General features: G+C 39.7%; 1 protein-coding gene across 1 annotated transcript in view; it reads left to right on the top strand.

The window, feature by feature from the left end:
- The window catches only part of ramp1 (receptor (G protein-coupled) activity modifying protein 1), a 42252-nt gene extending 21836 nt beyond the window's left edge, over positions 1 to 20416 (top strand). The window contains exons 2-3 of the mRNA NM_001079345.1: positions 9161 to 9299; positions 18875 to 20416. Of these exons, the coding sequence (NP_001072813.1) occupies positions 9161 to 9299; positions 18875 to 19130 (395 nt within the window). The 3' untranslated portion in view covers positions 19131 to 20416. The remainder of the gene's footprint in view (positions 1 to 9160; positions 9300 to 18874) is intronic.
- The last annotated feature ends 4866 nt before the right edge of the window (positions 20417 to 25282 follow it).

Genomic DNA, 25282 nt, shown 5'->3' with positions numbered 1-25282 from the left:
TAAAAAAGCTAGAGCTGCAGCAGGAAGCTACTTAAAATAGTAGCTGCAGTCTTAAAGGACAATGAAAGGTTAATATAAATGAAAAGTAAGTCTAAAGGCATTCTTTTTAAGTACTTACTGCATATCTAAATTCCCAGATCCCTGCTTGCTTCTCTGAGATATGGTGCTGGCAGCCTACAGCAGTGTGAAGACTACAGTGACATCACTGAAATCTCTCTGTCCTTCCTGTAGGTGCCAGCGGCAGCCTTCCTATTCTCTGAGCGTGTGTGTAACTTGATCCTGTCTGCTGTACTGAGCTACACATACCCACCAGCCAATCAGAAGCGGATCTGGCAGAGGGGAGGGGGGGAGGGAATGAAACACATGTGCAGTATGAGGCAAGGAGGGAAAGGAAGGGAGAATACCTTTTTAGAGATGGCTGCCTGTTCTAGAAAATGTGAAGTAAGTGTGACTGAGTAAATATTTGATTAGGTGAGCCAAAAGTGTGGCGTTTTTACTAAACAATAGGAGGACTATTGGGCAGTATGCTTTTTAAATTTTGACTTGCATTCTCCTTTAAACAAATGGAGAAAGCTTCTAGGGCTCTTTACTCAGGTATGATAATGCTTTCTGCAAAATAAATATAGTGTTCTAGGTGGCACTAATGTAACTAATTTATTGCCAGTAAAATGCCATAAAGACTTTCCTTCGCCTTTAACCAACAGATAGTTTATATAAAGTGACCTATAAAAGAATCTCGCCAAACTGGAATATATATATCAGTAAATACTGCCCTTTTGCATCCTTTCCCTTGAGCCGCCATTTAGTGATGGGCTGTGTGCTCCCTCAGAGATCACATGACCAGAAATAATGCAGCTCTGACTGTAACAGGAAGTGCTGTGGGAGCTAAAGGCAGAACTGTCCATTAATTGGCTGATGGAGCCTAGCATGTATGTGTGCCTTGGCTTGTTTGTGTGCACTGTGAATCCTATGACCCAGGAGGCGGCCCTTAATTCTTAAAATGGCAATTTTCTACTTAGGATTACCCAAAAGCACATGAAAGCACTGATATTTTTATGAAAATTGTTTATTTAAATGAAGCGGGTTTTACATATGAGCTTGTTTATGCAATATATACTTATAGAGACCTACATTGTTTGGGGGTTTTCCTTTGAAATAGTCAATGCATCTCTGGGGATGAAAGTAAATTCTGAGTCACATAAGGCAGAGTACATAGAAAAGGGATCAAATTAGTGCATCTGCCCTCAGGCTGCTCGCATAAAAAATTCATAGATGTTTCCAGTGCTTCATAAATGCTCGATCTCAGAGAAAAAGTCACTGTCACATATATTTGTCTCATCCAGCTTCAAGAGCAACAAAGTGATGTATGATCTGAGTTCTTTGCACAGTTTAGTTGAACTAAACCCTAAAAACAAAAATGATTATAAATGCTATATTTGATATCATGAACTATTTGCACCATCTTAAAGGGGTTGTTCACCTTTGAGTTATTTTTTAGTATAATGTAGAGTAATTCTCTAGGACTATTTGTAATTGGTTTTTTTTTCAATTATTCAGTAATTGTTCAGCAACTCTCCAGTTTGGAGTTATAACAGATATCTGGTTGCTAGGGTCCAAATTATCTTAGCAACCAGGAAGTGGTTTGCATGAGATACTGATATATGAATAGGAAAGTGTCTGAATGAAAAAAGTTATAAAATAATAACAATAAAACTGTAGCCTCAGAGAGCAATACTTTTAGCTGTTGGGGTCAGTGACCCCCAATTGAAAGCTACAATTGAAAAGTTGCTTAGAAGTGGTCATTCTAGAACATACTAAAAGTTAAATTAAAGATGAACCACCCCTTTATAGGGTCAGCATCACTATAGTTGTGATAATCCAGGCTTTTGAAGTTGTGCACAGGAGCAGTGGCATAACTACCCTGCGCTGGGCTCCCCTGCAAAAAAAAAAAAACTTAAAAAGGGGCCTGGCACTGAGTAGAAAACTTACCAGACCCCCTGCCCTGACGCATCCTCCCTCCACCCTGATGTGTCCCTTTCGCCCATATAAATCCCGCTCCCCGTCTGCTCTCATACCTCAGAGCCAGTGTGGAGGTGGGATTTATATGTAAAATGGAGGAAGCAGACCACATGGTCTGGGCGCCCCATGGCTGTGGAGCCTGCTTCCTCTATTGTTACGCCACTAGACAGGAGCTTCACAAATTTTGAGTGTCAGTGGCACTGCACATGCTCAGTTTGCTCTGGGCAGCTATTAAGAAGCTAAGCTTAGGGCTTGTCAATCATCAAGCAGAAACTTTGGGTTGCTTGTTATACTAGCTGCTGGTACAGGGTAGATTGTCATATTCTGATGCAGAATGCATTGGTGCTGAAGCTGCCAAATAATTAGAACCTAAATTACTAATCAGCTTTATATCATGACATGTATATTCTTTTGTTGAATACTGTATATTATGAGTCAGTCATAAAGGATGAAAATGTTATAGGAAAAACTTTTGATGTTGTAAAGGTAGCCAAATTACATGACTTCATATCACCTTCACACCAAATAATGAGAATCAGGAGGGTTTTATGCCTTCCTCTAGATCACCTAGCACTTAGGCAGTTTTCATATAAACATAAAAGAACTTGATGGACACTTTTTCAACCATTTTTTACCCTATAACTATAGACAGGGCTGTTAGTGCCACTAACCAGTGGTGTTTTTGCTGTGAGGCATCAGCACTTTACCAGGGAAGGCAAATAGTTGTCCCCAGTAGTCACAAGAGTATGGGAGGCTGGAAGCATTAAGGAGGCATTTTGATGTATGAACTCCCCAAAAAAGTGGATCAAAATAAGCTGTTTTGTGCCTGTAATATGCTAAAATGGAACGACCTCCTGACCTGGTTGCATACATATGGCTTAAATTGCTTCCGTTGCTGAGCATATTTACGTATGAGCCAAATCATGAATGGAAGACATTTGAGCAATGCATGTTCCCTAAAGTCACATGTCACTCAGTTATAGCCAGCTACAGATTTAAACTGATTGATTTTGATGCAGTCCCAAAACAAAATCACTGCTAAAAATAGCCTCTTGTGGGGGGGCAAACTATAATGCCATTTAAATGATAACTGTTCTTAGGCTTGTAGCCTGTAAGCTCTAGAAGTTCTAATGAGAAGAGCCCCCTTTAACTCCTGCTTTGGTATATAATCTGTTGGGTCCCCCGTCCCTCCTGTTGTGTAGCACTGTGGAATATTTTGGGAGCTTTATAAATTAGAAACACACACAAATAGGCAATTTATAAATAATATATATGACTTGTGGCTCATAGAGACTGACACATCTGGTTTCAAACAAAGGATGTTGCCACATAGCCAGAAAAACAGATCACAAAATTGAAAACAAATAGAGGAGCTGTAGAAGTGATCAAATGGCTACACAAGCCACAAACACGTGAAGCAATTACTGATATGCACCTTGTTGAATAGATACTATCATTCAGTACACTTTAATATTGTATAGTATAATAATTATATTATAATTATAATAACTATGCCTCTGAAATGATTAATACACTTTATGCTCCTTTTATTAAATATAACCCATAATTAATTTATAACCAATGTGAAGTCTTTGTTTTCCTTCCTCTGCAATTGAAGCATCACTAAACCCTGACATTTTCCTGCAGAATAGTTCTTACTACAGGGAATGCTAAAACTGTAAAGGCTACAGGGAAAACAATCCAATGACTTGTCCCTGGTACAGAGAGTGCCATTTACATCCTAGATCGACAGGCCACTCCCCAGTGGCATCATGCCACACCCTTGGACAACTAGGACATGTCCCTTTTTTACTTTGGGGCACATTTATAATAGAGCAAAATGTCAAATTTGACAAATAATATTGGTTGTTTTGCCAAGGCTAAAACTAAGTAATACCACAATGGAAAGAAAAATAAAAACATTCAGCTCTTAATGTTATCTGGTTGATGTGGTCTTATTTACCCTAGAAACCAGGCAATGGTTTAAATGTAAGATGGCAATATGAACAGAAGATGGCCTGCAATAAAAGATACATAATAAAAATGAACAATAATATTGTAGCCTCACAGAGCAATAGTCTTTTAACTGCTGGGGTCAGTGACCCCATTTGAAAGACGGAAAGAGGCAGAATAATGCATTTAATTCAAAAACTATAAGCAATATATAATGAAAACCAGTTGCAAAGTTGCTAGGAATATGGCATTCTATAACATACTATAAGTTAACTTAAAGGTGAACCTTTACATGCCAAGCAGCACTGTCTCTAACCTGCCACAGTGCCAGGGCCATATAATTTATGTCTCCCTAAATCTCTTGACATACATACATAAGACAGATCCTGCACAGAAATGGTTAAGGGCTCTGAAATACAACAACAAAATGAACAATATCTTTGTAAAAGATCTAGTGCCATCGGTGACACAATGTTCTGCAATAATAAAAAAAAAGTAGCTAAAATGTCAGCACAAATGCTCAACAGGACTGCTGCTGTTTCACAGAAAGGAAAAGGCAAGCAGCAGCCGCTTGAGGAACAGTTAGGGGCTGATTTACTAACCCACGAATCCGACCCGAATTGGAAAAGTTCTGACTTGAAAACGAACATTTTGCGACTTTTTCGTATGTTTTGCGATTTTTTCGGATTCTTTACGAATTTTTCGTTACCAATACGATTTTTGCGTAAAAACGCGAGTTTTTCGTATCCATTACGAAAGTTGCGTAAAATCTGGCGATTTTTCGTAGCGTTAAAACTTGCGCAAAAAGTTGCGCTTTTTTCGTAGCGTTAAAACTTACGCGAAACTTTGCACCTTTTAAGTTTTAACGCTACGAAAAATGCGCAACTTTTCGCGTAAGTTTTAACGCTACGAAAAATGCACAACTTTTTACGCAACTTTCGTAATGGATACGAAAAACTCGCGTTTTTACGCAAAAATCGTATTGGTAACGAAAAATTCGCAAAGAATCCGAAAAAATCGCAAAAAATACGAAAAAATCGCAAAATACCGATCATTACGAAAAAAACGCAATCGGACTCATTTCGACCCGTTCGTGGGTAAGTAAATCAGCCCCTAAGTGTGCTCTTCTTTTTTTAGCCTCAAACGTATTGTCATTGGTTGGAGACTATATCTAAATAATGCTGCATTTTCCAAGCCCATGGGGCTCCTTATTTTGCTTTCAGAGTAACTGGAAAAGGTTTGTGTGTGGAGTATAACATTTTGAAGTAGATAAGATTACAGCACTGAAGAACAAACTTTCTGCTTTAGTTATCTATGAACTTCAAAGCTGTATTTATTCATATTCATAGAAAAACAGAATAAAGTTATATCTCCGCTCAGGGACCAGATACACTTCTTTTTAGGAATGAGCCGAGATAAGAAATAGAAGATGCCTTAAAGTGGCCATACATGGGAAGATTTCATCTTCATGTATATGGGCACCCCGACGGGCCTACCCGACCGATGTCTGGCCTAAAATTGTCCAGATCTTGATCGGGCAGGTTTGATTTTCCCGTTGAATTGGGGACCACGTCGGCTTGTTAATGCCTCCATTGGCCCATATCACAAAAACTGGAGTGTGGCTTTTGTAAATATGATGCTCTTTTAAGGCAATTTAATGGCCATTATGTTTCCTAGTTTCCCTTTTCTCCATGTTTGTGAATAAACCCCTGGGGGTGGTTAAACCTGAAATCTATAAAACAAGGGTCTGTAGCATGTCTGGCCACCTGCAGCTGAGAGAATGTAATAACAGTGACCAGAAAACCATGCCTCTCAAATGACTACGTTTCAAAGAAGAGCCCGGAACACATGCAGAGACAGTTTGTTATGCCTTCATATTGGCACCAGATATGTTTATAAAAATCAGTGGGCCTCATGCATCAGGTGCTGAACCCAGTTGGTCCCTTTGGGGGACTTCTTGCTACTTAATATTAAACTAACAATAAACCAAAATTAAAAAAAAAAAAACATTAGAATCAAGGTTAATAAAGGTCTCAGTTGATAACAGGTCTATTAACTAATAGCAACCAATCAGCAAGTAGATATTGCTGTTCATCAGATGGAATGTAAACATTTGATTGCCTAATAGATTTGGTACAAATTATTTACCTTTTGTTATTATGTCCAAAACATATTTTCTGTCAGCACAGAAGGCTGTGCCCATCTCTGAGAAGGAGACTTTCTTGCGGAAAATTTTGATCCTAATCAATTTGTAGGATTGTGAGGGATGGGGCAATAATCTGAAAGTGGATCAGTTATGTGATGGGGCAGACTTGGGCCAATCAGCTGAACATTTGAGTTTGACAGAGAGATAGAGGGGCAGGAGAGGAGAGGCCAACCTGGAAGCAGGATATGGGGCAGAACGACAAGTATTTACAAATTTAATAGCAAATTTACTGGTCTGTAATACTAGCCTCATCACTGGTATTTTACCAGCAAGGCTGGTGAGATACCGCCAAGTGGCAGACTTTGCCGTAGTCATGGATCATCAGGGATGGATTCTAGCAACACTGGTCAAAATAAACTTTCCTAGTTTCAGTGTCCTACTCATTGCCCTATTCTGTGATCGCCGCAGGAGACATTGTAGCATAGTTATTCTAGCTCATCTGACATCTAAGTTGGTCTGATATCTAAACTACAGTTTTTCCCCATAATGATCCTCTTTGAACTGTAATTGACTTTGGGTTGCTTATTTATTTACTAATGAGTGCAAATAGGAATTATGGAAGATTTATGTACCTTCTATAGGAAATATACCTTGCTGATCGGTTCTGTAGTAGTGTTGCTCCACCCATCTGTTTCTGGGCAACAACTCCCAGCGTTAACTAGTGTATTATAAAGGGTTATTGCACATGGTAGGAGCTGTAGTCTAGCAACCATAAAGTTGTCTTCTTAAAGCAACACTGCTCAATAAAACTTTTAATTGGTGGCAATAATGCAAAATAAAAAAATCAGAAATAAGAAAGGGACAGTGGTGAAGAGGTGCATAACTTGCTGCCCATCTGTACTCCATCAGCCGTAACTTAATCTCTATAATATTCATGGAAATCCATTTAGCCTATTGCAGGCTCAAACTAAATAGCATAATATGAGACTTCAATATACATATTATAAGATACAGAGAGTCCTCCATATGACAGGCTGCAGCAATTTCAGCTAGTTAGCTTGTCAGTCCAACCCTTAAATTGTATGATTATCTTCCCACAGACATATGGGCATTAGAGATGTATGAGCAGCAGCCTCCTGTTTTGTTCTCTTCTCAGACCATAGGACATATTTACCAAGTGAGGAGCAAGGTGGAGCAAACTGACATGTTTATTACACACTTACACTCTTTCTGCACATTGCTGATTGGCCACAGGTCTCGGCGCAGAGACCTGTGTCAAATGTTGTCACATGTGTAACCACACTTGTGTTTTTGCTTCCTGTTGCAGAACTGAGAACTACAATAGCTTTGCTGAGCTAATTGAGGAACCAACAGAATTTATTCTAGGCTCAAACATTTTCCATTTTTTATCCTTGTTCAGAAGTAAGGCATTAGAAAGGAACACAAAAATATCAGCTGGACATTTGTTCTGTTCAGAATCATTTTGCAGTTTTGAAAGATTGGACAAGGAAATAGAGAAAAGTTGACTGTAGATGAAGTTTGTGCTTATGGGGAGCAGTATGATGAATGCTTCCTATAAGGCTCCTTTATGCAAATCAAACATAGTAAAGACAAAAAAACTCTGACAAGTTCAGACAAATAAACTAATGAAGGTATAGTTTAAGCTGTAAAGATATGCATGCCAAACTGCATTTTTTTTATTAGTAGAGACAATTAGATCAGTGTAAATCCTTATGTTCAAGGTGAACACAAGACTTATCTAATTACGTTTTATGTTAGAGGCATCCAGTGAGACTGTAGGAAAGGAGGTTTCAATATCATTTGAAAAAGATTCTTAAATGCAGGGGCAGTTACGTTGTAGGACTTGATATCAAGGGTTGTGACTGATGGTCAAGTGGTTGGGTTACTAATGGACAGAATGCCATTAAATAAAGAAAAGGCATCTCCACTTATATCGGTTTAGAGACTTGGGTTTTGGGTGCAGAAAGGATTCCGGGTTATAATTGTTACTGCCTCCTTTTCAATACTTGTTTGTCTGGGGTTAGTTTATCAACACTGGGCAACGTTTCATGGGCAGTAATCCATAGCAACCAATCAGTGATTTACTTTTTTCAGCCACTGCAGGTAGAACAATGAGTGGAACAATTTGATTTAACTTTATGGACCTGAATGTCTTTAACTGCCCCAAAACCTGTAATTATGAATCTCTTCTGTGTTTTGGAGTTTGCATATCCCATTATGTACCCTAGCTTTTCTTTTTTAGTACTCATTCAAAGCAGCAGAGAAACAATCATCCCTATAGTTCCCTTATAGGCATGCAAACTGCTCCTTCAGAAGACTTAAATAATTTAAGGAATGGCAATCAATGTCTCTGTTTTGGCAAGCATTGTGTCAGCCATCCCAGCTGGGAGGTAGCTTTGCATTACTGTTATGGGCACATTTATCAAAGTTTGAAATTAGAGGTCACCACAATAAAATTCCCCTACTCTGTATTCATTCCTATGGGATTTTAAGAGGTGTATTTATTAATGGGTGAATGTTAGAGTTTACCATTTGATATATATTCCTCTAAAAATCCCTTAGGAATGAATGGGGGGGGGGGGGGTTATTGTGGTAAGCTTTAATTTCATGCTTTGATAAATTTGCCCCTATGTTTAGCTCACACTGTTCTCATCCATTCATGTTCATCATGCATCCTTTAACTTCTCTAAACTGGGGACAAGCAACTGCTTGTTAAATTTTGTAGATAACTTGATTTCTAATTATAACTTTCCATCTCAACATCTTTTTTGACTGCCCTGGGACTTTGCAAATCACTTATAATACTTTCTTTCTATATTTATCTCTTTGAACGCAATTGGAATTTTGATAACGCCATTATCCAATTCTCTGTTTGACAAGCCTGCCATTTATATAAGATACACACATGTAGAGCAAGTTCTCATTCCTTCAGCTGTTCCACTTATATGAAAGCTCTGATTGGGGCTCACTTTGAGGCAGAATTTTTAAGGTGATTCCCTTGTCTTTTTCATTCACTTGCAGCGTCTCCCTTAATGGCGGTCGAATGCTGTAATGAGGCGCTGTACAGCCATGTTATGAACGAATTCTGTTTGCAGCATTTCGAGATAGAAATGGAAGAGCTGGGAAAGAAGCTGTGGTGTGACTGGGGAGAGACAGCGGGGTGAGTAGCAAAGTTTGAACACTGCTTGCCAAAAAGTCACAATAAATAAACCACTACATGTGTAAATCATTTCTGCTTGGCTAAATTCTGCTTGACGTTTCTGCTCAACTAAATATCAGACTTGCACAAAAAGATTCAAAAACAGTCCACAGATAATAAAGTAATAATATTTACCTTAAAAATCAAATGGCTTAAATTGGGCCAAAAGCTAGCATTCCAAAATGAGTTAAAATATGGTATTTCATCAGTTTGCATTTAAATTGATAGTAACATGGACATGTCACTATGCCTACACAAACCCTAGCGCTGCTATTCTAATGTATGTACCCCCCGTCTCCCCCCTGCCCGTCTGTCCACTTTCTACTAACCTATGTCAGTCTTTAGCACAGGTTAGTAACAAATCTCACAGGCTGGGGCTCTGTATACATTTGCCCTCCAGCCTATCAAAACATAAACCTGCCCCCAAATGCCCCATTACTCACAAAGCTGTTCAGCTTCAAGATGTGCTAGAGCCCACTACAGGTTAGTAAGGGGTTACCTGTGGGAGGCAGGGGGCACATACATTACAAAAGAATAGCAGCACTAGGGTTTATGATTTATTTGGAAAGTATCTCTATGCCTTTAAAATTGTGTGTCTAGAATTGTGTGGGCATCTTCACTCAATGGAAGGAGCTAAAAATACAATGGGGCTTGTCACGGGTAAAGAAAGTGTAACCCTTTTCTTACCACACTTCTGTAGAGCTGGATCACCCTCACTTTGCTTGGCTGTTATCTATGACAATCCAGTAGACCCCGAAACCTCTTTGCTTATTGAAAAAACACTGTGAATTGGGATTTACAGTGCAATGCCTCAACCAAGTGGGCACTGAGGAGTACACCCCAGGGGAATTTCTCTAAAGTACCTCCCCCAAAGTACCTCTCCCTTTGGATAATGCATGTGCTCCCACGTATCAGGCAACAGGCATCCGCAAACAGCTGAGCATGGACGCAGAATACTCTCTGTATGTGGCTGGAGCTCAAGGCTTGTCCCAAGCCGAGCACGCCGCAGCCTCTATTCTTACTGGCAGCTAGTGATGAGCAAATCTGTCCCCTTGTGCTTTGCGAAACGGTGAAAATGCCCACCCCATGGTTTCAGCTCCAAAGCAATGCTCTCCCTGGGTCCTTCTCTTTTCCCAGAGGTGCACTGGGGCTCCAGCCTGTAACTAGGCTGCAGGATGTCACAAAGAGAAAAACAGTGGAAAGGGTTTCTGCATTCTGTCACTAGTAGACACTAGTATTGTGGAGAGCTGGGAAGTATAACAGTAGAGTTTTTTTTTAATGCCTTTAATTATTCCTGACAGTGTCCTACTTTAGTGAAGCTTACAATGCGATTTCCCTGCTCACACACCCTGCCTGAAGGTTTTGGAATGTGGGAAGACCTGGTGCCCCTGCAAGAATGAGTGGAAAGAACATAGGGACAGAATCTACACTATTCTGGCATCACAATGAAATAGAAGCCCACAACACTATGTAGTAATACTATCCCTTGTGCTACTTCATTTACCTGATCATAGGGTTACCCATCCTTTATATCCAGGGCCAGAGTAGGATTTCAAGTACAAAAGTACAAAGGCCCAAACAGCCCCCCACAGGCCAAATAAATGACTGTCATAGGTACTATATTAAAAAGAAATAGGAAAGAAGTTTTCTTTAAACTGGTAGCAACAATAAAAGGGAGCTCTACCCCCCAACCTAATATAAAGCTGCTCAGAATGACTTTCTGAGCACTTTTGAAATTTAGGTTTTACACTATTAATATCATGAATTTGTAACAAGGGCAACCTTTTTGTAATATATATAATACATATACTGTATAGTATAAATGTATTACATCTGAAGTGTTGGAAGGAGAGATAGTTATATGGGCTTGTAGGGTGAGCAGAGGAAGCATTCTACATTGGCAAACACTCTAATTTTAGACACTAAATAAAGCTATGGCTCATGGGAGAGACACTAATATAGGACCTTGTGTCTTTTAAAAGCTAATAAAAGTTCAGTAGCAGAATGACAGCTCACATACAGCACGCTGGGGGATCTTTTTAAATACAAACCCTCTCTAATGTTAATGACAGAAAGAGTTTTAGTATGTTAGAAGGGCAGAAAGCAGCTACATATACACAATTTCACTCTGGAATAACAAAGTACATTTTAAATGAAAAGTTCTCTATATATATTTATTTTCAGTCTTCAGTTTATTGAATTGCTGACTCTAGCCAAAACGTAATGGGATTCTGTCATGATTTTTATGGTGTACTTTTTATTTCTAAATTACACTGTTTACATCAGAAGTTTGTAAGTTTGTATTAAATTTATCAGAGCACAAGTCACATGGCTGTGGCAGCCTGGGAAATGAAGAATATTGCCAGCCCCATAGGAAATTGCTAAATTAAAAATAAAAATTTGTTTGTGTTTTTGAAAAATGGATTTCAATGCAGGATTCTGCATGCATTTTGAAAAAAACATGTTTTCCAATGACAGTATTCCTTTAACCCTTTTACTGCCAGCTGTTTTGGTCAAAGCGGAACTTGTATTGCCAGACAGTTTTTGAACATTTTGCACTGTTTCACTTTAGGGGCCTTTCCTCGGGGGGACTTTTAGTTTACCCAGGAAAACAATATATCGTTTTTTTCAGAACAACCTAAGCTTTCAAAATATGGTAGAATTTTTGTGTAATTCCAATTCTGTAACAAGATATAGGCTTCTAAATGTCTAAAAATGCAAAAAAAATCTAATTTTCCATAATATAAACACACATACTAGAAACAAAAATTATTTTATGCATGAATATACAACTGATTTGGAAAATTCCATGTCTCCTGAACGTGCCAATACCAAATACATATAGTTTTATGGAGATTTGTCACTTGTATAGGTCAAAAACTCCCAGCAGTACACTACCAAATTTCCAAAGCACTGCTCCAGAAAGCTGCATACTTAAGATTTCAAGGACAAAATTTCCACTAACAGAAGGTTTATCCCAGAAAATTGTACATTTTTGGAAAGAACAGATTCTGGGGAATACAGAATAGGCACATCTGTCTGTCTACTCCAAACTATCAAGTCGCAATGCTTTCCTAAATTAATTGGTTTTTATCAAAATTTGTGATTTTTTTAAAAAATTGCTTCAAAGCTTCCAGTCTATAGTATCTTATCTCCTACAGGTCATAAAGTAACCAAATAAAACACCCTAAATATGAACACCAGGGATCCACTGAACAGTTTGATGCCCAATATGTATAGGTTTACCTAAGTATGTGGCATGTAGAGGCCCCAATGTGAACATACCCCCATATGATCAATCATTTATGTTATTTCAGCTCCAGCAAAATCAACACATTTACATCATTTATGTGGGATAAAACTAGTAAAAAGTATGCTCACCCCAGAAAGTCATATATTTTTGGAAAGTACACATTCCCCCGAATCTAAAATGGGTACCCATGTCTTTCTACTCCAAAGTACCAAGCCACACAGCTTTTCTAAAGTTAGCAATTTTGATGACATTTCCAAAAATCCCCTCAAAGCTTCCACTTTGCAGCATCTTATCTCCCACATAGTGTTAGGTACCAAGATAAAACACCCTAAATTTGAACGCCAGGCGTCCACTGAACAGTTTGATTCCCAATATGTATGGGTTTACCTAAGTATGTGGCATGTAGGGGCCCCAATGTGAACATACCCCCATATGATCAATCATTTCTGTTATTTCAGCTCCAGCAAAATCAACACATTTACATCATTTATATGGGATAAATCTAGTAAAAAGTACGCTCACCCCAGAAAGTCATATATTTTTGGAAAGTACACATTCCCCTGAATCTAAAATGGGTACCCATGTCTTTCTACTCCAAAGTACCAAGCCACACAGCTTTTCTAAAGTTAGCAATTTTGATGACATTTCCAAAAATCACCTCAAAGCTTCCATTTTGCAGCATCTTATCTCCCACATAGTGTTAGGTACAAAGATAAAACAAAATTGAACGCCAGGGGTCCACTGAACAGTTTCATGCCCAACATGTATAGGTTTACCTAAGTATGTGGCATTTAGGGGCCCCAATGTGAACATACCCCCATATGATGTATCATTTCAGCTCCTGCAAAATCAACACATTTACATCCTTTATGTGGGATAATGCTACAAAAAAAGTACACTCAACCCAGAAAGCCATATAACATTTCTTTTTGCTCCAAAGTACCAAGCTGTAAAGCTTTCCTAAGTTTGCAGATTTATATGACATTTAGAAAATCGCATAAAAATGTTGCAATTTGCCGCATTTATCTCTCACAATTTCTTGATAAAGATCAGATAAAGGCAAATCACCCCAAATAGGAACACCTATGGTCTACTGAACAGTTTGATGCCCAATATGCATAGATATACCAAAGTCTGCGGTATGTACTGACCCCAAAATGGGGGTCGCATAAGGATTTCTCACCTGCCAACTCAGCTTTTGCACACAGAGCCCCCTGACAGTGTATTATGTGCAGTAACCCCCCCCCCTAACTATACACAGACCCCCAGGAAACCATATATTTTTGGAAAGTACACATTCTGATGAATTCAAAATAGGCAAAGTTATTTTTGTACACCAAAGTTACACCTGGCAAAGCTACGCTAAAAACAGATTAGGAACACTTATACAGGGATAAAATGCGATAAAACCACAAAAATTGTGCAAATCAGTGAAACAACAAAATAAGTCACATGACGGTGTAATTAGTGGTCAGAATATCTGATCCAATAGTCACGCTGTCAAAATAAACAGTTTTTAGGTAAAAGAAACTAAAAACAAAGTGGCAAAATGAAAAAAAAAAAAACACAAAAACAAAACAAAAAAAAACCCAAAGTGTTTGTGTATACATGTGTGTACATGTGTAAAAGTTGTGTTATAGTGTGTAAGTGTGTATATGAGTGTAAATAAGTGTATAAAAGTGTGAAAAATTAAAAAAAAAACTGCTAAAATGTGTGCTGTAAGTGTGTGTAAATGTATGTAAGTGTGTGTTTAAGTGTGTAAATACAAAAAAAAAAAGTCCTTACCTGCCCTGAAACCCGATCGCCTCCTGTTCAGTGGGCCGGCGCTCCTGGGGGAAGTAGGAAGCAGCAGACGCCATGCGATCGCGTCTGCTGCTTCCTGGAGGGTCCTGCGAGCGATCGTCTCGCAGGACCCTCATGACAGCCCACCTGGCACGTTGCCCAGGGGGGCTGTCATGGATAGAAGGCACATGCCGCCGCTGCAGAGAGCTGCGCTTAAATGCCAACGACGTATGGGACACGCCGTTGGCATTTAAGCCCTTTTACTGCCACAACGTATGCCATACGTTGGCTTTATACTGGGTTTTTATGCAACCAAAACTTGCAAGCCAACCCCAAGCCAGAAATTCAAAAATGAGCACCTGCTTTGAGGCCACTGGGGGCAGCATCCGAGGGGTTGGGGAGCAACATGCTGCTCCTGAGCCATTGGTAGGGGATCACTGCTTTAAAGTCTTATACTAATAAATTAAAGATATCTAATAACTGTTCTTTGGACAAGGAATATATAACTCCCAAAACTCATGGCTTATGATGCTTTTTATTCAGGTCTCAGCAGATGTTTTGGGGCAACCCCATTTTTCAAGTGCTCTGGGGGCTGTGTTACACTATTAATATTATGAATTTATAACAGGAAGTTGCTCTGCAATGTTTGCTGAGATCTGAATAAAAAGCATGACACCAAGGAAGCCTTAAATTACATGGAGGCCATCTCACATAGCCTCCATTTTAAACAAATAATGCACTATGAATCCAGAGCCTAGCTGTTGTCCACCTGTCCAGGTTTTCTCCTAAGGATGTCTTCGCCTGTACAGGGAGATTGTATTAAGCTGGCCATACACACACCAATATAATCACACAAAACAGTTTTGTACAATTTTAGGGTCATGTATTCAATTGCGATTGGCCGTTTAGTCGATTGGACAGGTTGGAAAATTTCTGTCGGATAGCGATAATATCTGCGCATGTATTGTATACCGGACAGTATCCTTGGGTGACCTACAAAGTAGTTCCAGGATATAACTTTTGTACAATTGTCTGGCAATTTTAAAGTGGACCTGTCACCCAGACATAAAAAGCTGTATAATAAAAGCACTTTTCAAATTAAACATGAAACCCAACATCATTTTTTATTACCACATCCATACCCATTATAAAAGCATTTAAAAATCCCAGATGTCAGTCAGATATTGCCTGCCCCACCTCTATGCCTCAATTCAGAACTTTTTTGCTGCACTCCTCACATTCCCCCTCCCTCCTCACCATGTAATTTTGTAACCAGTGCATGGACATGGGCATCAGGTCCCTCCATACTGGCACAGAAACAAGATATTGGCAGGATGCAATGCCTGCTTTGATAACAGTGTCCACAAAATGGCCCCTGCCGGCTTGCTGCAATTGTGAATTCCAAGGCTGAAGAAACTTAGATTAAAATAATTTATATAGTGTAAGTAAAGTTTATTTTGCTTGACAACCACAATAGAAAACAATTTGGAATAATTTCTTAAGGTAACAGGTCCCCTTTAAATGCCCAAACAATTGTCGCATTTGTTATTCTTAGACTTTTATCCTACAATTTTAGTCTGAATGTTAGGATACCGATTGTATGGTTCAACGCAACAATCTAAAACTAATGCTTGTTATAAGATAACTAAAATCTGAATGTATACTCTTTCAGATTTTAGTTGTCTTACAACAAAGTTTAGGTTATTGATTGTACTTTAAATGCAATGATCTAAGACTAACATTTAGATTGAAATTGTAGGATTTACAATTTACAATGTCAGAATTTGCAGTCCTTTTGTAAGGGGCGGGGGGGGGGGGTTGTATACATACCGCTCAATTTTTGCATGCCCCTGGTCTGCTTTGACCATGGCTAATTATACCCAACATTCCCCTGATCTGCCCAAACTCTGCCTGTTTCCCCTATTGAGGGATGAGATCCGGGAACGTCCTGCAACATCCGACCTTTGTGTGCTATGTTTATAGATTATTAAAAAGGAGATAAAACCTGGGGAATCCGTTTTACCATTTGAAATGTTTATCCTAAAGAACTCCTACTGGTTGCCCCGAACAAGCATGTGACTGTTCATTTAACTTCACTTAATTACAGAGCACTGATATTAGGGTTATTCAAAAACACAATATGATAATAATAATTATATCAATGGCTTCTGACTGAGAAAAGGACACTGGGCTGTTATAAACATAAGGAAATGTTCCACTAGCATGCTCATTAAAATGAAGCTAATTTGCCCCTCGCTAATGCCAAATATTTAAAGCTATTGAAATGCAGTTCATTTGGAAATATCCTCATATCTGAAAGAATTAATGTTTCCCTGGTAACAAGAAATGGCTGATGATGTTTGAAGCCTTTATCTAATCTCCCTGGTCCTGAGACGGCTACAAAAGAACACATCAGAATAAGAAACGTCAAGATTCAGTATTCTTTGTTATTGTGAAACCCACATTATCAGATAGTGTTAAAAAAAGAGACATTTAATTTCCTTTATTCTTTAAAGTTATTGTCCCTAGGGCTGGGGGCCCACATGCACTATATAGAAAAAAATTCCTCTTGGTGGTGGAGCTGAAGAGGAGGATGTTTATTGCTCTACTGTTTGATCTGGGTTGTCCATAGTCTGCATTGTACTCGCACCAAATAGGTAGTATAGCGGGACGTGGGGGGCCATGTATCAATATGAGACTGGCTGTCCTTGGCATGTCATATATTTTAATCTGCATTCACTTTGAATTGTAAATGCAGGAGGGCCAACATGGGCAACTTGATGGAGGAGAAAGCAGGTTGTCTATTTCCCATCTGCTCCTTTTAGAAATGCTGTTTATTCAGTGACCCTTCATCATTAGCAAATGCCTTCACTGTGAAGGTTTGCATAGCAAAAATTTGATAATTTCAATGTAAAAATTCACCCACCTGGGCCATAGGCGGGTTTACAACAGTTTTAGCTACACTCTCAATGTGAAGAAAAAGCTAAAAAAAAATGTCAGAAATAAAGTAAAGAAAGGTCCATGTAAAGAGAATGTGATTTCAGACTTTGGGGTGAGACTTAATGAAGGGTGAATATTCACTTTGGTTCTTAAATTGATTAAGACCCCTTCTAGTTTCCCTCCATTGCATCACTGCTGCTTTAGGCTGATAAATCTCTTTTACTATGGGCGGCTAATCTCCCTTAAATGCCTTTCCACTGGCAATAAAGTGAATCGCCAGTGGAAAGGCATATGCATTGCTTCATTTTCCCTTTATTGCCAGTGGAAAGACATTTAAGGGAGATTAGTCGCCCACGGTAACCTCAAGCGATTCATCTCCCTGTGGGCTATTAGCCTTAAAGGAGAAGGAAAGGCTGAGTCACTTGGGGGTGCCAAAATGTTTCTCACCCCCAAGTGACTTAGCCTTTCCTTCTCCTTTAATGGAAAACATTTGAATACAGCAATGGCAAAACATAGTGCCTTTAGAAAATACATTATTCTGGGTCATTTTTGGTGCTGCTTATACCCAGGCTGACAATCCATCTAGTGGGGACTTACTCTTAGGGTTCACAGTGTGTTAACTGTCAAATGAATAATACTCTGCTTAGTGCAAACGTTTGTTCTTATTTATGGGGATTTTTTTTTCCATTTACAACTTTTATTATATGCCCCGTTGCTGTTTACTTGATAAATTATTTTGTGTTTTCTCTGGTGCCTCTTGTCGATAAGATTGTCTACCCATTGAGTAAATATTTAGCTTTGTTCTGTCAATCTTTGCCATACAATTATAAATCTAAATTATACTCATTACACATAATGTATCATTCTTTGCCTGTAAACAAACTAAAAGTGATATCTCCCAGATGGCTTTTATAGGAGGTGATAAGCAGAGGAGGCTTGACAGGAGCAGGAAGCCATCACTCCCTCAGCTCGCTGCCACTCAAGAGTTATAGGAGGGCCCAAAGGAGGTAGGCAGACAGAGGAGGTACATGCCTAGTGCCCCTTACTGTTACACCCTAAACACAGGTCACTTCTGCCTACCCCTAGTTCAGCCCCTGTGACACCCCCTAGCTGACACACAACTGTGATTCTCCCAGCACCTTGTGCCAGTTTCAGCTTGCCATAGGCTTCATTCATTGGCATGTTGAACTTGGCTTTGACATGCAGTGAAATTGCATGTGTTCCATTCTAATGGATACAAACCCTTAGGGCAAACTGAGATCAGGTAAGTCAGTCTTTGCTGTTGGGTTACATGACATACAAACCCAAGTAAAAATACTTGTGTATGTAAAGCCTCAGGGTGGCTTTTAATTTTAGAAACCTCACATTTACATTCTACATAGAAAACTGTTATTTTATGCCTGGGCAGCTATTTGATGCACTGTTTATTTGGCTGAATAGATTTCTGATTTTCCATGCAGCATGGGGTTTTTATGATAACATAATTCTGTTACTGGCAAATTCAAGTGTATGTTAATGCTATGTGCAAATCAGCTGATGTTTTCCCCTCTTGCCCACCCAGGATGTATGCAGACCTCACAAACTGTACAGTTATTTTGGCTGAAAATCTGGATTGTTTCTGGCCTAACCACCTGGTGGATCATTTCTTCATAGTTATTCACAAGAAGTACTTCAGCAACTGCTCACTGACAGGACGCCTTCCAGCCGACCCTCCATTCCCCATTCTGTGTTCCTTCATCTTTGTCCCTGTCCTCATTACCTTGCTGATGACGGCACTGGTGGTGTGGCGAAGCAAGCGGAGTGAAGGGATCGTCTGACAGGCATGGCACTTAATCCTACTGTCACTCTTAATTTCACCCCGTTCCTAAAGGCTTGAAGAAGGAAATCAGGCCCAATTCTTCAGTCTGTATAGAGACAAGACTTCAGGCTTTGTATTTAGAGGAATATCATAGATGCCCTTACTCAGCCCTTGCTTTGGGATCAGTTCTGCTCGGCTGGATCTCTTCTGGAAGCCAGGAACTCAAGGCCAACAAGCTGTCACTTTAGTGGACCTTCACGAGATTCAAGACGCTTAATGAGGTTAGGTTTGCTGGAATGGAAATGCCACATATGGAAATCAAGAGCGAACTGCAAGACCCTAAACATCTCATTAAGCTGAAGAGATTGTTATCATTAGTCTTTAGCAACACTTCATATCAGATTATGCATCTTATTCTGCTCTGAAGTGCGGGCCTTCTCATTGGACAAACTTGTTGCCATAGCATAAACTGAGCTCAGTGGAGGCAGCCATATTGGGAGTAGCTCAGTAATAATTTGGAAACCTTTGAGCAATGGACCACTTGAAAAGTTTGCCTATAATGGAAAAGCTAATTAATTACTTAGGAATGTCTCAGAGCTTTACATTTATAGCAGCTACAGCAGCGTCATATCATCTTGGAGCCATGGACTTCTGTGCAGATACAAAGTTTTGTTCAGGTGGAAGCTGCATTATCAGGGGACACAAACACTTTGCACCTGCTCCTCCATAAATTACCAAAATACATGCCAAATCATGCAGCTCAGGTCGATGACCAGAGTTTATTTAGATATGGCAGGAAAGCTTGCCGTCTGTTGGACAGAAATAGAAATAAAATAAGTGTTTTTTCTTGTGTTCTTATTCTTCAATAGGCGCAAGGAGAAATGCTCATCCCATCGTTTCCCTTTAACCAGAATGGCCAGCTGGCCGTGTCAAAGCACAAGTTATTCATTTTACTTAAGTAGCAATCTCTAACTGGAGGCCCACCAGCGGTCAGAGAAACATTGACTGATTTATTATATTGAATGAACCTTTCTGTTACACTCCCTGAGAACCTTCCCCATGATGCAGAATAAATGTAAATGTTTTTTTAATCAGTCAGTAAAAGACTTTATATACCTGGCTGTTTGACCAGTTCTAATTCTCAGCAATCAGAGGCATAAGCACATATGATGTTTACTAGTGGCGGGGTTGGCATGCAACACCAAAGACCCGTGCCAGTTCCTCTCTTTGTGTCTCTTTTCCCACCCTTCCAATTTTATTGATTTATTTTCTCAAAATAAAACAAGCAGATTTCTTAAAAATGTATTTCTGCACTGTGCAAATCTCTCTGCCACTGGCCACCTTCTCAGTTCTTATATCATATGGGGGCCATTAGTCCCTCTGCGCAAGAATTTGCTTATACACTGTATTTTGGTATGTAATGTAGATGGGGGAAAACTAGGAAGTCAGTGGGGGAGTCAAGAGAGAAGAAGTGCCTGGATTACCCTTGTTTTCTCAAACAGGTGTCCGGGCCCTTTTCCTTTTTGTACTATGGGACACGATTAATGCACAGTTAATAAAGTAAATCTATGTTGAAGGAACAAGTTACATCAATCACTGACACTGCCTGGAAAACCATAAAAAAGCTGTTTGTTTCGGCATTATTTTGTTTGCCCAGGTTACACTTCGCCCAGTTAAGATAATGTGTCTATATACAGGTGTGCATACAGACTTCCTTTGTCCAGCAGCATGACAGGTTCAAGGGAGATGAAAATGGCTGAAAGGTAGTGAAACCAAGGCCATAAGCTGCCCGGTCAGCCATGTATAGTCTCATGGGGAAAACACATGCAGTGGGCAGTGACCCATTGTGATTCCTGTGGTGCCAGGGGGGGTACTTTAGGGAGCATTATTTATTAAGGGGCCACTATACAGTCTAATGTGGTATTATTTATTTCTCCTTTATACACATCTTTAGCAATATCATCAGCCTTACGTCATTCTCTGTCTCTTTTATTCAGCATCTCCTCTATAGCCCTATAATCCCATTACCAGACGTGGAGCAATGATCATGAGAGTCTAAAGTTTCCTTGCACAGTAAAAAATATCTGGTAAGCTGTAAATAAAGCTTAAACAAAACTATATCCGTGTAGGTATTTCCCTGTGCTCTGCAAGTTTAAGTTGCCCTTCAAACAGCAATACATGAGGTCCAGTGAATTGGAATCACAGCACTGCCACATTTGAATCATTTACTGCCATTAGCTTGTCAGTTATGTTCACTATAAAATTGTTTATTTAACTAAATGAGGTAACAGATATCAAAATTTGCTTGATTTGCCAACCCAAGTTCTGATCTCATTATGTAGCTTTTTATGTTCAACAACTGGATCAGCTAGGGTCCCATGCAGAACCATCAGATAAGAAGCACATTGAGCCTCCTTGTCCTAAATCTCTAAGTTATCAGATTGTTGGCCTAAGGGATCTAATAATATGATTGCATCAGCTTTGTTTTGTTCTCATCCAGCAGGTTTTCCACCCTGCCACATCAGTGTTTAAAAGAGTAAAGGTGGCCATACACGGGCCGATTGTAGCTGCCGATATTGGTCCCTTGGACCAGTTCAGCAGCTTATCGGGCTGTGTAGGGGCAGAAACGACGGAAATACCCAACCAATATCTGGCCTGAAATTGGCCTATTGATCGGGCAGGTTAAAAGATTTAGTCGGATGCTGACCCCGAACCAACTGTGCCATTGCCACCGTTAGAACTCGATCATTTTGCCCCAGATTGAATTAGCCTACATTTTCCCGATATCGCCCACCCGTAGGTGGGGATATCGGGAGAAGATCCGCTCGTATAACCTGTATGGGCACCTTATGTGCTAAGGGCCACAATCACTCTCCAAAATTCTGGTGGCTCATTAAATCAGGGTCGAGCTGGGCCTACGGCTCTCATGGGTCTCGCTGACCCAGACACAACCCTTGCTGGAGGATGAGCTGAGCTCCCTCTCTCAGTCTCACCTAATATAAGTTTAATGTTCATGTGTTCGAGGGGAAAGGAGTTGTGAGGGCCCCAGGGACAGCAGCCCCAGTGGGCCCTGCACCCCCCAGTCCAACCCTGCATTAAATTGTCCAGCTTTGTATGGGCATCTTTAGACTCAAAATTAAATGCTGTGAAACTAGTTCTTGCTTGTATCACATGGTTGTGTACCCTAGGTTGACATTGGGAAAAAGTGGTAGTAAAAAAAAAAAACATTTGCTGCTATATCATATGAATATCTGTGGGAACCTACACTAACAATGCATTAGTGGAAATATTGCCCCAAGCACATATGTGTTTGAGGCTGATAACTGCCCCTATGGGTCATTCCTTCTTCAGTTGCCATGGAGTTAAAATGGGGGTGATTATTTCAAGTTTCTGTATCCCCCTATCAATTAACGGTTACATTCACACCTCTGTGTGGCTCTCTGGGTGCTGTTATAGCTGAGTATAAAAACCTTGTTCTTGTGGCTTGGAACATACTGAGTGCCCTATCAGTGCAGGGTGACTGCGGTGTGAAATAGCTAAAGATCTACCATCGATAGCCCATAATGCCGGGTCCTGATCTTGGCTCGTTAATCCACAGCTCACAGTAATTACCTACACATTGATTCTGTGAGACCTGCTGTGGATGAGATAGCACTATGAAAACACTTGACCTCTTCTCAGAGGAATAAGCATCGGTTCCCTGCCTCACAGTGTCCTGCTTGCCATTTCCTCAGACTTTGCCAAAGGGTTAGATCAATTTCACCCAGTCTGCACCTTTTCTTATGTTCTGGAAGCTCAAGTTGTATTTAATCTACGCACACAGATTATCCAATGTCTATACAAAGCATACAGGAATTGTCTTACTGTGTGAGCACACACTATGGGGGCGCCTTGTCCATTATGCACAATTCCCTTGAAATCATCTTTTCTACATATTGCATGGGAAAATGCAAGGGCTGCCATAGTTTGGCTATGACCCATAGAGCGGGGAATTAATAAAGTCTAAATGTCAGCATTAGAATTTGTATTTCTCCTTGTGCCTAGATCAATAGAAATAAAAAGCAGATAAGAAATATGTTGTAGAGGGAGATTAGTAGTGTATATTTATTGACTGACAGCTGTGACCCATATCTACCAACTATAATACATAGTTTCACAGAATGCTTCTCTCATGTTTGCCATTATTGCAACCTGTTCACCTGTATACTGCGGTGTTCCTCTGTCCTTGGGCAAATTCAGGACACTGAATGTTCTTCCCTCACAAGAGAAAATTATAAAACAAAAGGATCCTTTATAGCTGGAAATGACTGCACATGTAATATTTTGGGGTACATTACTTTTCCCCAGGGCACAAGTGTAGAGCACATGCAGGAGCGTGTCCCCTTGCTGACTGTAAAGCCAAAACATCTGCTGTGTATTATGGCAAACACAGATTTTATAAATGTACTGTTCTTCATCAGATACAATATATATATCTTGCAATGATGGCAGTAGGCAATATAATGTGACTTCTGAAATGCATCAGAGGGAAATAAATGTGCAAATTCCTCACTCCTGTGTTACCAGATTTATTATTCCCAAATGATATCAACCCAATGAGCACAAAGCACATAAACACATAGACTTGCATCTACCACTGGGCTCTAAGCAATAAACCTAAAAATTAACTTAAAAACGCTAAATTACCTAGACAAGGTGAACATCTTTCAAGCAAATCTAAATGGTGGAACACAGCGGAAACAATATCCTGCTATTCCACCGCTGTTCTATCTGTAATGGGAATGGAATTTATTGCAGTATATAAACAGCTACTGTGTTTTGTCAGGGGCACTAAATTCACCCTATTACAGCTTGTAAAATGAGAACCCTGATGACAGAACACTTTGGTTATACCCATCAGGAGGCTCAGAGGTTCCAGAACAATCAACCCCAGAAGGCGCAAAGACCAAAAATCAGATATGAGTAATAAAAACCAACCACTCATATTGAGATTGATGACCAGCCAGTCAATGTGAATCTCAATTCAAAGAGATGTTAAAAAAGCCAAATGCCGGTAAACAGACTATGTATGGCCAGTCTCTAATTGTCCAATGTTAAGAGAGTCTTTTTGTTTCATTATTTTCTAAACCAGGGGTTACTTGACTTTTTAGTTTAAGCTGCTTGGAAATCTGTCCATGTTTTGGTTAGGGCCCCCCTTAGCTCATAACAAAGAACATATATAGGAAAACATTGTTGTATCAGTCATTGTTTCAGGAATATCTGTGACAGCAAATACTTTTTTTATTCCCAATCTCACATTACCAGGAGTTTATCTAAGAGAGTAAATAGGGTTTCTCCCCAAATTTCACTTTAACTGACCTTAAGGCTGAGCCCCCGGCCACTGCTCCAGCTCCCTCAGGGAGGCCAGGCCCTCAGTTTGGGAACCACTGCACTAAACTTGTGGTTTCTTTAGGTATGAGCCCCACTTGAAGGTCAAGTCTTGAGTAAAGACCTCTCTTAATTCATGAAATGGGTTAAAATTAGTTCAGATAAAGAAATATATTGCTCTACTAGTTAGAGTTCCAAGTTTATCTAGAACAGCAAAATCATATTCTCAATAAACCTTAGCTAAACTAAAGCTGGGATTTCTCCCCCTAACTCCAGCTGGCAGACCACAACATTGGGCATTTCTATACTAAAACCACACTAATTTTTTTTAACAAAATATAGATCTTTAATTCATTTTACAACATTTTGTTCCTTATGTGGGCCCCTCTGATTTTGGGAGCCCCTACACTATCCTTAGACAGGCCTGCCGCTCGTAGCACCTGGGTGTGAGTATTCCGATAGAATGCAAGTGTCTGCTCACATGATACTCCCTCAAGTGCCACAGGTTGTGCAGTTCCTATTGAGTATAATGGAAAGCAGATTCTGGTGCGTTCACTTGTTTTTATCTGACACCTTGATGAACGCTGCTATTTCAGTTTTTTTAAACAACAACATATGAGAAATATGAGCTTGGGAAAAATGAAAAACAGTTACAACCCCTTCACAGCAGAAAATAAGGATAATATGAAATTAATGAGAAAAATACAGAGCAGGACAGCTTTGTCTTGCCAAGCAATAGAGAATCAGCAGCTGAAATGATACAGACTGGGGGTAATTTCATGATTAGAAATGAATTAATTTTCC

This window comes from Xenopus tropicalis, chromosome 9 (assembly GCF_000004195.4).
Source record: "Xenopus tropicalis strain Nigerian chromosome 9, UCB_Xtro_10.0, whole genome shotgun sequence".
Taxonomy (NCBI): domain Eukaryota; kingdom Metazoa; phylum Chordata; class Amphibia; order Anura; family Pipidae; genus Xenopus; species Xenopus tropicalis.
This window is presented reverse-complemented; position numbering and strand designations above follow the sequence as displayed.